General features: G+C 48.8%; 1 protein-coding gene across 3 annotated transcripts; it reads right to left on the minus strand.

Moving 5' to 3' along the window:
- Positions 1-3,321: 3,321 nt before the first annotated feature.
- Positions 3,322-10,525, minus strand: abhd15a (abhydrolase domain containing 15a). Of its 3 annotated transcripts, none has more exons than XM_076140595.1 (5): positions 9,869-10,525; positions 9,120-9,617; positions 8,375-8,727; positions 5,194-5,546; positions 3,322-4,759 (listed from the first exon to the last, which is right to left on the minus strand). In XM_076140595.1, the coding sequence occupies exons 2-5, from the start codon at positions 9,238-9,240 to the stop codon at positions 4,171-4,173; spliced, it is 1,416 nt and encodes a 471-aa protein (XP_075996710.1). In that variant the 5' UTR covers positions 9,241-9,617; positions 9,869-10,525; the 3' UTR covers positions 3,322-4,170. The 3 variants fall into 3 exon arrangements, with proteins under 3 accessions (XP_075996710.1, XP_075996711.1, XP_075996712.1); XM_076140596.1 differs by having other exon boundaries at positions 9,120-9,627; XM_076140597.1 differs by lacking the exon at positions 9,869-10,525 and having other exon boundaries at positions 9,120-9,835.
- Between the last annotated feature and the right edge of the window lie 1,501 nt (positions 10,526-12,026).

Genomic DNA, 12,026 nt, shown 5'->3' on the forward strand with positions numbered 1-12,026 from the left:
CATACCACCTTCAAGCTCAAATCTGAGAGGGAGACATGCAGACACATGCCACACATGCTCGCTCACACACACACACACACACACGCACACACGCACACACGCACACACACACACACGCACACACACACACACACACACACACACACACACACACGCACACACACACACACACACGCCACACACACACACACACACACACACACACACACACACACACACACACACACACACACCCTGCAACACACTGATGTGGTTAGTAATTGCCGTCCCTCTCTCTGACCCTGACGTCTCTCACATCGTCCCATCGTGGCGCGGCGGTGCAGAGTGGAGCCGCGCCCCTGTAATGTGACAGTTGTGGAATTTGCTGCAGGCGAGCTGCAAATATTGTGTGTTTGAGTGTGAGATGCAGTGAAGGACAGTGGGGGCGGGGAGGCAGTCACACTTACACTGCGCCTGACTGAATATCTGACAGTTCGGTCAACGTAAACAGAGTCAACGCACTCGGTGAACTCACGGCTCTTTGCACGATTATTTAGTGAGGCTCACATTTAGAAACCTCACGCTGCTGTACTCTGTAACAAGAGAAACAAGATCACGTTACGTTTCCTCATACATTCAGCAGAAAGAGGCACAGTGATAAATCCACCTCACTCACTTAGTAAAATAAGGTTTGACTGTATTTATACTATACTTATTCATGAGTTGGTCCCATTTAAAATAAAATAAGATAAAATGAAATAAAATAAAATAAAATAAAATAAAATAAAATAAAATAAAATAAAATAAAATAAAATAAAATAAAATAAAATAAAACAAAACAAAACAAAACAAAACAAAACAAAACAAAACGAAATATATTTAGTACTTTATATCATAATTATATAATACATCTGCTTAAAGCTCCCCTGAGTTTCCTCGGGCGTCTCAGCTGCTGATCAGTGTTGAACATATAAAGTTCAGTCATGCGTGTGATAGATGCGTGCCGCGTGCACTTTGAGTGACTGTGCAGATCTATTCACAGAGCAGCTAAATCTGCTCTCCATGTGCTGAGCTCTAAATTTAAAAGGAGCTGCTGCATGTACAGACAGTTTCCAAGCCAAAAGCAGAGATGCTGCGTCATGCTGTCACACGCAACATTCCAGCCACAAACCGTGTTTATGCCGCCATCTGCTGGCCACTGGGCAGGAGGAGGGGGAGGAGGAGGAGGAGGAGGGGAGGAGGAGGAGGAGGAAAAGGAGGAAGAGGAGGAGGAAGAGAAGGAGGAGGAAGAGGGGAGAGGGGGAAGAGGAAAGGGGGAGGACGAGGAGGAGGGGGTCTCCATGGCGACGTCAGATGACACAAGAGGATGATTTAGGCAAGCAAGTAGGTCAGACGATGAAGGCATCACCATCAAAGGCCTGTTTAACATTTAAACATCAAATCAAAGGCAGCAATTTATGACTCACACATATATTATATTACTGTATAATAAAACTTTATGTATACAGCACATGGAGCTCAAAGTGCTAAATGTAACGATACATTATATACATCTATACTACTACTACTAATACTAAAAAGTCAAATAAAAAGATCGAGAAAATATAAGAGTAAAACTATCAGCCATCAATCATGATTACAAAAACAAAACTGAGTTGAGACGGAAACTCGAGCCAGTTTCTAGTTAACAACAACAAGAAAATAAGGAGGATTTTTAAAAAAAGAAAAAGAAATTGCCTCCACAGCTCAGACTTGATCAAACCTAATCCACCAGAGGGCGCTGCGGACCGACGTGACGCTGACGGGAAGACACGCAAGGATTTCTGACAGCATGGGAAGAAAATAAAGACATCGCTATCACAAATAATCAATTAAATATGTATTTAAAGGTATGTATCGTTTGTCTTGGAGGTTAAAGACTTCATTGATTCTCAAATAGAGTTACTTCGACTTGTGGATTATTAGTAATCAAATTAATCACAATTACTGATTTGTCAGAAGAACCTCAATCACTCAAGAAACAAATCAAGTCAAGTCAGGATTAGAGAGAAAGCCGTCATGTATGAGGAAGAAGAAGAAGAAGAAGAAGAAACCGCTGGAGAGACGATTCGGGAGAGAAACATTCCCCCTGCAGGAACGACTGAGTGAGCAACAGGGACTTAAGTGGGTTTATAGAAAAGTACAATAAAGCATGAAGAGCAGAAAATACAAACAGACATGCATTAGGAAATAACAAGAGAGAGAGGGAGAGGGAGACAGGCGGAGGGAGAGAGAGAGAGGGAAAGCGAGAGAGATGGAGAGACAGAGACAGAGAGAGAGCATTAGTTTGTATTCTGTGTGAGAGTCTGACTCCTGTTGGTGATTGTGGGTGAAAGTATCTCTCATATATGTGACGTGTGCGTTTGTGTGTGTGTGTTCATGTGCGTGTGTGTGGTGACAGCACTGCCATCCTTTTTGTCCGTGTGTGTGCTGCTGTGTTCCAGCTGTCAGAGAGGATAAGGCTCAGTGGGAACACACACACACACACACACACACACACACACACATACACACACACATTCAGAGTCTGCGGGCATCAAAGGTCACGTGAGCTTCACTGTTGCTAACGTCAATAATGATGTTGTGTATGACGTAATGTCAGGGTGCGTTATCTTATAACGAGGTTACACATCAGTGTGAGGCGCTCACAGGATGCATCGTGATTGGATTGATCGCTATCTTATCCGCCTGACCACACACTCATACTGATTGAAAGTCTGTAGTGTGTGTGTGTGTGTGTGTGTGTGTGTGTGTGTGTGTATGGGTGTGTGTGTGTGTGAATGCAGTAGGGTTTGGGTTACAGAACAGTGAGACGCAGTAATGACATCAAATCCAGCCATGCGGCGTAGACTATCTATTTAGGCCACGCCCACTTTCGCTGAACTTGATTTGATGCCATTTCCTTATCATTTTCTCCTCCTGCAGTTTTGGGTCAGAAATCACACAGACGTTTTCTTCTGCGTGTGTTGTTTGTGTTGCTTTGTGTGTTTTCCCAAACAGGCGTGTTTACAGAAAGGGTTAAATCCAAGGTGTTACACATGACAACACAACTTCAGCAGCTGCCAGAGGAAACTGCCTTCACACACACACACATTAGAACACATCACCCTCTGACACACACTTTCCTCTGAGCGCTGCCGGGCCCGAGTCTGGCACCTGAGGGACGCCGCCTCATAAAAGAGAGAGAGAGAGAGAGAGAGAGAACGCTCAACCACCAGCGCATGAAACACACACATTACCAAACACAACAACAAGACTTGCACTCATATGAGTCCACTGAAATCACTTCAGTCAGAGTCCCAGACCTTTAAATCCATTTATTCAGACATGTTTACATTCTAATCACCTGCTGCTCTCTCCTCTAAACAAACAGACATGAATTCTCTCTATCTTCACGTCTCACATCCATCGGTGCTTTGATGACAGTAAAGACAAAACACGGGACTCTGATCCAACCATAAGACTTTATAAGCATTTGCTTGCCAATAAATATGTTTAAGTAAAAATGACATCACACACTATGACAGGAAGTGAAAGGGTTAAAATATTACAGTGCAGTTTTCATTCAATCAGAGGAGACAGGAAGAGGAACCAGTTTGAGGCTAAATGACCCAGGTGGCGCTGTTGAGCTCTGAAAGGTTCGGATGGAGTTCAAATTCAATTCAACTGAAATTTATAAATCCAGCGACAAATCACAACAAACGTTACCTTAAGGCACTTTAACATCCAGAGCATTCTCACGCTCGCCATGTTTGTTTTCATAGAATGTAACCACGGCTCTGATTGGCCGGTAGGTGACGGGTTTTTCCGCTCCCTGTTCAACCAATGAGAATCAAGAACACAAGCGTGAGGTGTGACATTGACACACCATGATGCTGTGTGATTGACAAGTGAACAGTTATGACGTCATCAAAGAAGCAATAAGACAGCAGCACAGTGCAGCGTGAAGGGAAACAGTGAATGAGTGCCGACCAATCAGGAACGCTTCCTTTAATGCAACATGAAAACACATTAAAAACACACAGTGGAGCATAAAGTGGAGCTCCGGGTGTGAAGGCGAGCCGAGCGCCCGTCTGACCCGAGAGGATGTCGGGTCGGCTCTGGTCTCGAGCACAAACAGGAAACAAACTGAGCCCAACCCGTGCAGGTGGCTCATCGCGTGTAGGACCTCTGCCAGCTGTAGATGGCGTGGATGTTATGGGAGCAGGCCGGGACTCGTTTACACGTGCTGACGCTGCGATTGCGGAAAGATCTCCCGCCGGCGCCCGGGCCCAGGCCCCGCCTCCTCGCCGCCAGCAGCTTGGCTCGATCCTCTGCAGCGAAGAAGTCCGTGGTGGCTCTGAAGAACTCCAGCAGAGCTCTGTGGCTCCAGCTGATTCCGGACGCAGAGCTGACGGCGCCCGTCCCGTCTGAGCAGGTGGAGAAGCCGCAGTGACCTCCGCCCGCCGTCAAGAGCAGGAAGAAGTGCGGGTTTGTCTCAAAGAGCTCCAGGGGGACGCTGGACTGGACCTCCCCCCGGACCGGGTCGTCCTGGGAGCACACACTCAGGACCGGGATCGCCACTTCATCCACATCCCGTAAGGGTTCGTTACGTTCCCAGTAAGATTCCCAGCATGCACCTGGGGAGGCGTCGCTGCTGCCCGCACCTGTGTGACAGAACAGCGCCTCCTCCAGGCTGCGCAGAGAACAGCTGGAGAACAGAGCGTCTGTTTGTATGGTCTCACCCAGCACCGTCCTGTACCTGACACACACACACAGACACACACACAGACAAACACACACACACACATACACAGACACACACACACACACACACATACACACCAGAGAGAATCAGCTGCTCAGGTCTCATGTTCTCTGTCAGTATTGATTATAGAAACGTTAGCTGAGTCACAAAGTCTCTGAAATCAATGCTTTTACATTGAACACACTAATCTGTTGCCATGGAAACCTGACTGTTCCTTAATTCTCTAAACAGAACCAATCAATGTTGTGTGAGAGGTGCAGCAGTTCCTCATTTCTGTGTGTTTGCTACATTGAGACTCTGATATTGATTCTTGAGCGAGCGTGACGTCGCTCACAGGAAACTCAAAGCCGTGTTTGTTTCTGTGAGAAGTGGATCCTGCTGGGAAACTAGTCTGAAACATCCCCCCCCCCCCCCTCCGGCCTCCATACCTGCTCAGGCACATCTTCTGGTACAGAACCAAAGCCCACTGCAGGGGCCGACGCAGGCCGCCGTCAAACCAGCTCTGACAGCGGAACACGGGGGACAGACACACGGCCGCCGTCACGTAACTGGACGAGCCGCACTCCCCCAGGTAGGACAGCAGGAGGCCCGAGCCCGTGCTCTCGCTCACGGCGTACAGGCGGCCCGCCGGCTGCCGGTACCGGATGTAGAGCACCGCCTCTCGCAGGTCCGCCGGGTCGCCGAACTGCTGCAGTTTGAGGGTGGTGAGTGGGGCGCCGTTATGGCTGCGGCGGTTAAAGACTGCCGGGAGGAAACCGTGGGACAGAGCTGCCTCACACAGCTGGAGAGGAAGAGGAGGAGCCAGTGAGTCACAGGACATGTTTACACCTTACACACACATTTAAGACTGGAGAAGTTCAGACGCTGAACTACAGCAGATGGATCCATAGAGACCGCGTATCAGACCTCAAAGGGTTAAAGTGTGTGTCCCCTCTGGTCAGCGTGTCTGAGACGACCTTGGTTTGCTTGGTGGAGGTCACAGAGTTCAGCTCCTGGTTTTCCAGCAGGGCTCATAAAGTGACGGAGCAGTGAGGAATTCCATCAGCGGCCGAGCAACACACACACGCCGGCGCTCACACACACGTGGCCGCTCACACACATTGGGACTTCACGTTGTCCACGCTCCCTAATCACAGAGACAAGTCCTCTCTGTCAAAACAACCCGCAGCCGATCATGATGTCATCGTCCGACACGCCTGTCAATTCATTACATGACAGGGAAACAAACGTTTACATTCTTTCTTCTTCTACGGCGACTTTACGCTCTAAACACAAACATGGAAACATTGGTGAACAAGAATTCCCTCAGAGCTCAAACCTTTTTCCTCTAAGTCACCATAACAAATCAATAATCAATACTGTGTGATCTGCTCTGGATGGAGCTCTATCTGACCACCAGATCCAGGTCCTGCTGATCCAGTTTCTTCTGATCCAGATCCTACTGATCCAGACCCTGCTGCTCCAGGGAACCAAGTGTCAACAGAGGACAGGCAGTCTGAAAGTTTGTCTGGTTTTAAATCACAGACAAACCCGAACCCATTAATCACCATTTATCTTGCTTACACACACACACACACACACACACACACACACACACTCACACACACACACACACACACACACACACGCACACACACAGATAAACTGAGGCAAAAACATAGTGTGTGTGTGTGTGTCTGTGTGTGTGTGTGTGTGTGTGTGTGTGTGTGTGTGTGTGTGTGTGTGTGTGTGTGTGTGTGTGTGTGTGTGTGTGTGTGTGTGTGTGTGTGTGTTTGTGTGTGTGTGTGTGTGTGCGGCCCAGTCATGTACCAACATGGAGCCGACAGATAAATGGTTGTGAATCATCTCAGACTGGGAGGAACAAAAGAAACCAAGCCAAGAAGCCGAGCGTCTGAGGAGGCGAGTCCTTCAGAGATTCATGAGATTCTGAAATGAACGAAGGGGCCGAAAGGTCACACGCTCAGGACCCACCTCACCTCCTGTGTGTGTGTGTGTGTGTGTGTGTGTGTGTGTGTGAGGACCTCTCTCTCTCTCTCTCTCTCTCTCTACCTCCCCACACACACTCACACACACTGACAGCAGCGGTGTGATTGGAGCGTTCCTCTTCCTCCCTCAGCCTTATGGAGCTCACATCATCACAAACACTCACCCTGATTCACACTGAGAGGAGACAAACCAGACTGGAGTTGTGTTTACATGATCTGGTGTTTAGTGATATGAAACTCTCTCTCTGCTAGTTAATAATCATTATAACACAACAGAACCTCTTCCTTATTATGGAGAAACTATCCTGACCTTCATGTAAACACTCTGTAACTCACACTGAACAAACAAGACAAAGGCTTCTGTCACGCCGTCTCCGCGGTTACGAGAAAAGGCACCGGGAAGTTACTATAGGATAGAGATCCATGACAACATACAGAGGCTTCAGAACTAAGTTAACTGAACTTCTCTGTTCATGTAGAGAAGCTTTAGTGGCTCTAACACATGTTCATGGATCCATAAGGGTCCATTAGAGACCTTCAGACCTGAAGAGAAGAAGAACATCTACACACTGACACACACACACACACACACAGAGGAACAAACACGAACAAGTTTGGATGTAAAATAAAGCTTCAGGAGTTTCTTGTTCTAGCTTCTTGTTGTGTTGTTGGACTTGTTGTGTTGTTGGACTTGTTGTGTTGTTGGACTTGTTGTGTTGTTGGACTTGTTGTGTTGTTGGACTTGTGATGCTCATGCACAGACACAGCCGACAGTGAGCAGTGCCAGTGGAGTCTTTGAAACAGCCAATCAGCATTCAGCAGGAGCAACGCTGCACTTCCTTCTCTCCAGCCCTCAAATCAAACGCTGCTCTGTAATCCCTCAGTCAGCGTGATGAAAGAGCCGCCTCTCCCTGTGCGTCTGCTCTTTGCTCTGGCAGAGCGCCGCGTGGCTCTGTCTCAGGAGCTGGATGGAGGTAATTTGCGGTGGCACGTTGCCACATCTCATCTGAATCATCTCTGACAGCTTGAGCTGCGTCTTTGTCCAAAATACTTTGTGCAAACAGAACACGTGTGTGCTTTGTGCTACACATGGACGCGTCCTTATTTGGATTGGAATCGTTTTTATGATGCTGCTCGAGTACAAAGTTGACATTTAAACTATTATCTTATGTTGACAAACTTACTTGACTTACAAGTATTTAGATGTGATGAATGTGTGACTGAAGCCCAGAGGGAGAAAAACACATTTCTCGTTCTACTGAGCTCATTCTGGCAGTCAGCATCTCATATAATACCTTGTTTTTATCAGGAGAGCTGCGGTAATAAACCTGGAACATTGAACACAGTGAAGATTGTTCACTTGATTTGCAGGTTCCCAAAAATAAAGATCCTAACTCAGTCTGTCCACTGAGCGGCGCTGAAGCTCTGCACAAATGGAAGAGATATGAGGGGGTAGCTATTATCCTTACCCAGGAGAAATCCCTCCCTGCTGCCCTCCCTGCTGGTGGAGGAGCAGAACCAGCAGAACCTCCCCAGTAAAGGTCAAAGGTCACATGGACACAAACACTAAACACCTAAAGGAAACTGAACCATCTTCACTCAGGTCTTCCTAAAGTGTGTTTACCTTCAAGACGTTCCTGGTGATTTTGCCAAAGGAGTTGGGTATGATGAGGAGGACGGGGCTGCTGGAGTGGCTGGAGGTTCTGCGTCTCTTCTGGTAGGACGGCACCGCCCAGTCCAGGGCCACCAGCCCGTCGTCACTCAGCTGCAGGTTGTCACGCACAAACTGCACGGGGCTGTCGTAGGGCCAGCACGCCTCGTACAGGCTCTGCAGGACGCCGCTGGCCCGCCACGACCATCCAACGCACGGGGAGAAGGTGCTGAAGGTCCTGCAGTGTTTGTGAAGGTAGTTGGCCAGAGCGGACGGCTTGCAGATCAGAGTGACAGATTTCTGCGCTCCGTCGCTGCTCTGTGGGCCTGAGACAACACAAATGGTTCTGGTGATGAAGGTGTAACATCGCAAAATAACTGAATCCAGAGGAGCACTCACAGCTCATACCTCCACCAGGGCTGAGCAGTCCTGGTTTCTGTATGGATTGTCATGGTTATCAAAATCTTAACATGTAGAATGTTTGAACTCAGCAGGAAAAAAGTTTTGACATAAATCACAGCCAAAGAGGCGTGGGCGTGGCCTATGCTGAGCCATAACTGGAGGAATATTGGGCCTTGATGGAGGTATGAACTCTGCAGGTTTATATGTGATATGAGACATAAATGGTCAAATACTCTTAAACTTAAGTGAAAACAAAACAAAATCAGAGAACAATGCCTAAAGTAAAGCAGATAAAGAGTGAGGGCAGTAACGTCACCTCGCTCTGCGCCGCGCCGTGACAACCCGAGGCCCTTGAGCAGCGCATCCTGTGGTGTGGCTCGGGGCCAGAAGAGGACCAGCAGCACCAGCACGCACAGCGCCAGCAGCCATCCCAGCATTGGGCGCGGTGAGCGGGGAGCAGAGCGCCGCACACACACACACGCGAGTTTGGCGGATCTCGGGTGGACGTTCACAAACTCACATCGCACAGCGCACTGAGCGCCGCTTTCCGCCTCGGGTCGGTGCTGCGCTCTCGGTGAGGTTTGGTTACCGGTGGAGCTGCGCGCTGCCGGGGCGCACCGCTGCCTGCGCTCCGCGGGAGGTCCGGTCCGTCTCCGTTACGCAACGTTTCCAGCGTTTCCGTTCCCAGGTCCGCCTCAGGTCTCACCGTGACTCCCGTATGTCGACCCCGCACAGCGCCGCGCTCACGGTGCTCCAAGACCGCAACTGAGAGCGTGTGTGTGTGTGGGTGTGTGAGAGAGAGCGTGTTTGAAAGCTGGAGACGCCTCCCAGCAGAGAGAGAGAGAGAGAGAGAGAGAGAGAGACACACACACACACACACACACACACACACACACACACACACACACACACACACACACACACACACACACAAAAGGCTGCAGGTAATCAAGTCATTATTGGTCTTTGCTCACTTCCTGTCATTCTATCCAGTCCGCAGCTCTCCCACTCTCTGTATATAAATATAGATAGACAGAGAGGGATAGACATACAGTATATCTTTACCTTCGTCTCTCTCTTTCATCTCTTGCTCTCCCTCTTTTCCATCTTCTCTCTCCTCTCCTTGTCCTGTGTCCTCCTCCCTTTCCTCTCCTCTATCTTCAATGCTCTTGTTCTTTCTATTTTCTCGCTCTTCTTCCTCTTTCTCCTCCCTCTCCTCTCTCCTTTTCAGGAGAGAGAGAGTTAGTGAGAGACAGAGAGAGAGAGAGAGAGAGGGAGAAAGAGAGAGACGAGAAATGGAGAGACTCATTGTAACTACATTAAAAAGATATCCATCTGTTTGTCTTCGTATTTCACCAGTCACCAATCCAGTCTGGTCTGGTTCGGTCTGCTCTGGTCTGGTCTGGTCTGGTCCGGTCCGGTCCAGTCCGGTCCGGTCTGGTCTGGTCTGGTCAAGTCTAGTCTGGTCTGGTCTGGTCTGGTCTGGTCTAGTCTGGTCTGGTCTGGTCTGGTCTGGTCTGGTCCAGTCTAGTCTGGTCTGGTCTGGTCTGGTCTGGTCCAGTCTAGTCTGGTCTGGTCTGGTCTGGTCTGGTCCAGTCTAGTCTGGTCTGGTCTGGTCCGGTCTGGTCTGGTCTCTGGTCCTTGCAGGTCCTCCTCCTGCTCACTGATCATTCCCTGGAAAACTGCAGCAGCTGTTTTTGAGGAACTCACTGTTTCCCCCTGTGAGGACAGCGTGACTAAGAGCTGCGAGCGGACAAACAAAGGCGGGCGGCAGCGTGGACACGAGCCCCGACAGGAAGTGAGTGGATTTATCCTCATTCTTCATCCCTGTGGATCAACCAAAGGGCAGAGAACAAAGAGGAACCATCTCCTCGTCACCTCAGAGACGTTAGAGAGGATGAAGATGATGATGATGATGATGAATGGTTTTACACAGTGTTCACCTCCACGCCTTCATCACGTCAACATGAAGCTTCAAAGCCTCCGCTCATTAAAGAAACCATACGTAAGGTTGTTACGAGCGTCACACAGCTGGAAACCTTTAACAGGAAGTGTGTGTCAGTGTAACGGGGCAGAGTGTTTACACTCAGCCCCTCTACATGCTCTACATTTAGGCTCTCCATCCAAACACGCTCCTCTGTATGCATTACCTCACCGACACACTCCCTGTAAATCAGACGTGTTTACTTTGAGGAACACACATTGTCCCTCAGTGTGAGTGGAGGTGCTGGTGTGTGAGGGTCTGCAGGCCTGACTCAGGTGCAGCTGCATGTCTGTAATCCTAATTGTCAAATGGGCCTGGACCTAATCCTGTTTCAGCCACGGGCGGAGAGAAACAGATGAGTCAGCAGAGATCAATACGTCTGACCAATCAATCCATCCAACCTGATCAGTGTTGTTTCTGTAAAACAAAAACAAATGCAGAAAGATTCTATCAGGCAGCGAGAGTGTGTTTGTGCATCATCGTCATCATCGTCATCGTGTTCTTCATCAAGAAATGAACCGTGCCCCGTCATGATGAAGAACAGAACTGCAGATACGCTAAAGGCAGCCGCGCTAACACACACACACACACACACACACACACACACACACACACACACACACACACAGAGGTTCAGCCGTATTGATTTGTGTTTCATATTCTGTCCCTATGATCTCATTCTTCAAGATTAAATCAAACACATGAGAGCTTTTAGAGATTCAGCCTGAATATAGACCTGGAGTCTTCTGTGTAGAAGCTGGTGTGTGAGGGGGATCAGACTGTGACGTGTGTGTGTGTGTGTGTGTGTGTGTGTGTGTGTGTGTGCTTGTGTGTGAGAGGTGGACCCAGCAGGGGGGAGTGGAGCAGATAAAGCCTGGACTCGACCCGATCTGTAAACTGGAACACAACGCAAACAGAGTCGGGCGGCCGCTCTGTGTGAGAACCTGGCAGAGCGACACCTCGTCTGTGAACGAGAACAAACAAAACGCGTTTAGACGGAAACCTCCTGGGTCTGGAACCAAACAGCAATCTGACAAACAGAGCTGCGTTTCCTCCATCAGACATGTGAAATAAGCCACGCCCACTCCTGATGGGTTCTGGGCCATGAAATCCAGATTTTCATGACAAATTGATGAAGATGATGAAGATGCATCCAGGAGTTACTGGAACAGAACATCATAAGGAAATTCTCCAAATGTTCAAACTTTCTGTGTGTTTGTGAAGAAGAACAGAAGCGTT

This window comes from Genypterus blacodes, unplaced genomic scaffold (genome assembly GCF_046128005.1).
Source record: "Genypterus blacodes isolate CSIRO-AG114 ecotype Tasmania unplaced genomic scaffold, CSIRO-AGI_Gbla_v1 ptg000709l_1, whole genome shotgun sequence".
Lineage (NCBI taxonomy): Eukaryota > Metazoa > Chordata > Actinopteri > Ophidiiformes > Ophidiidae > Genypterus > Genypterus blacodes.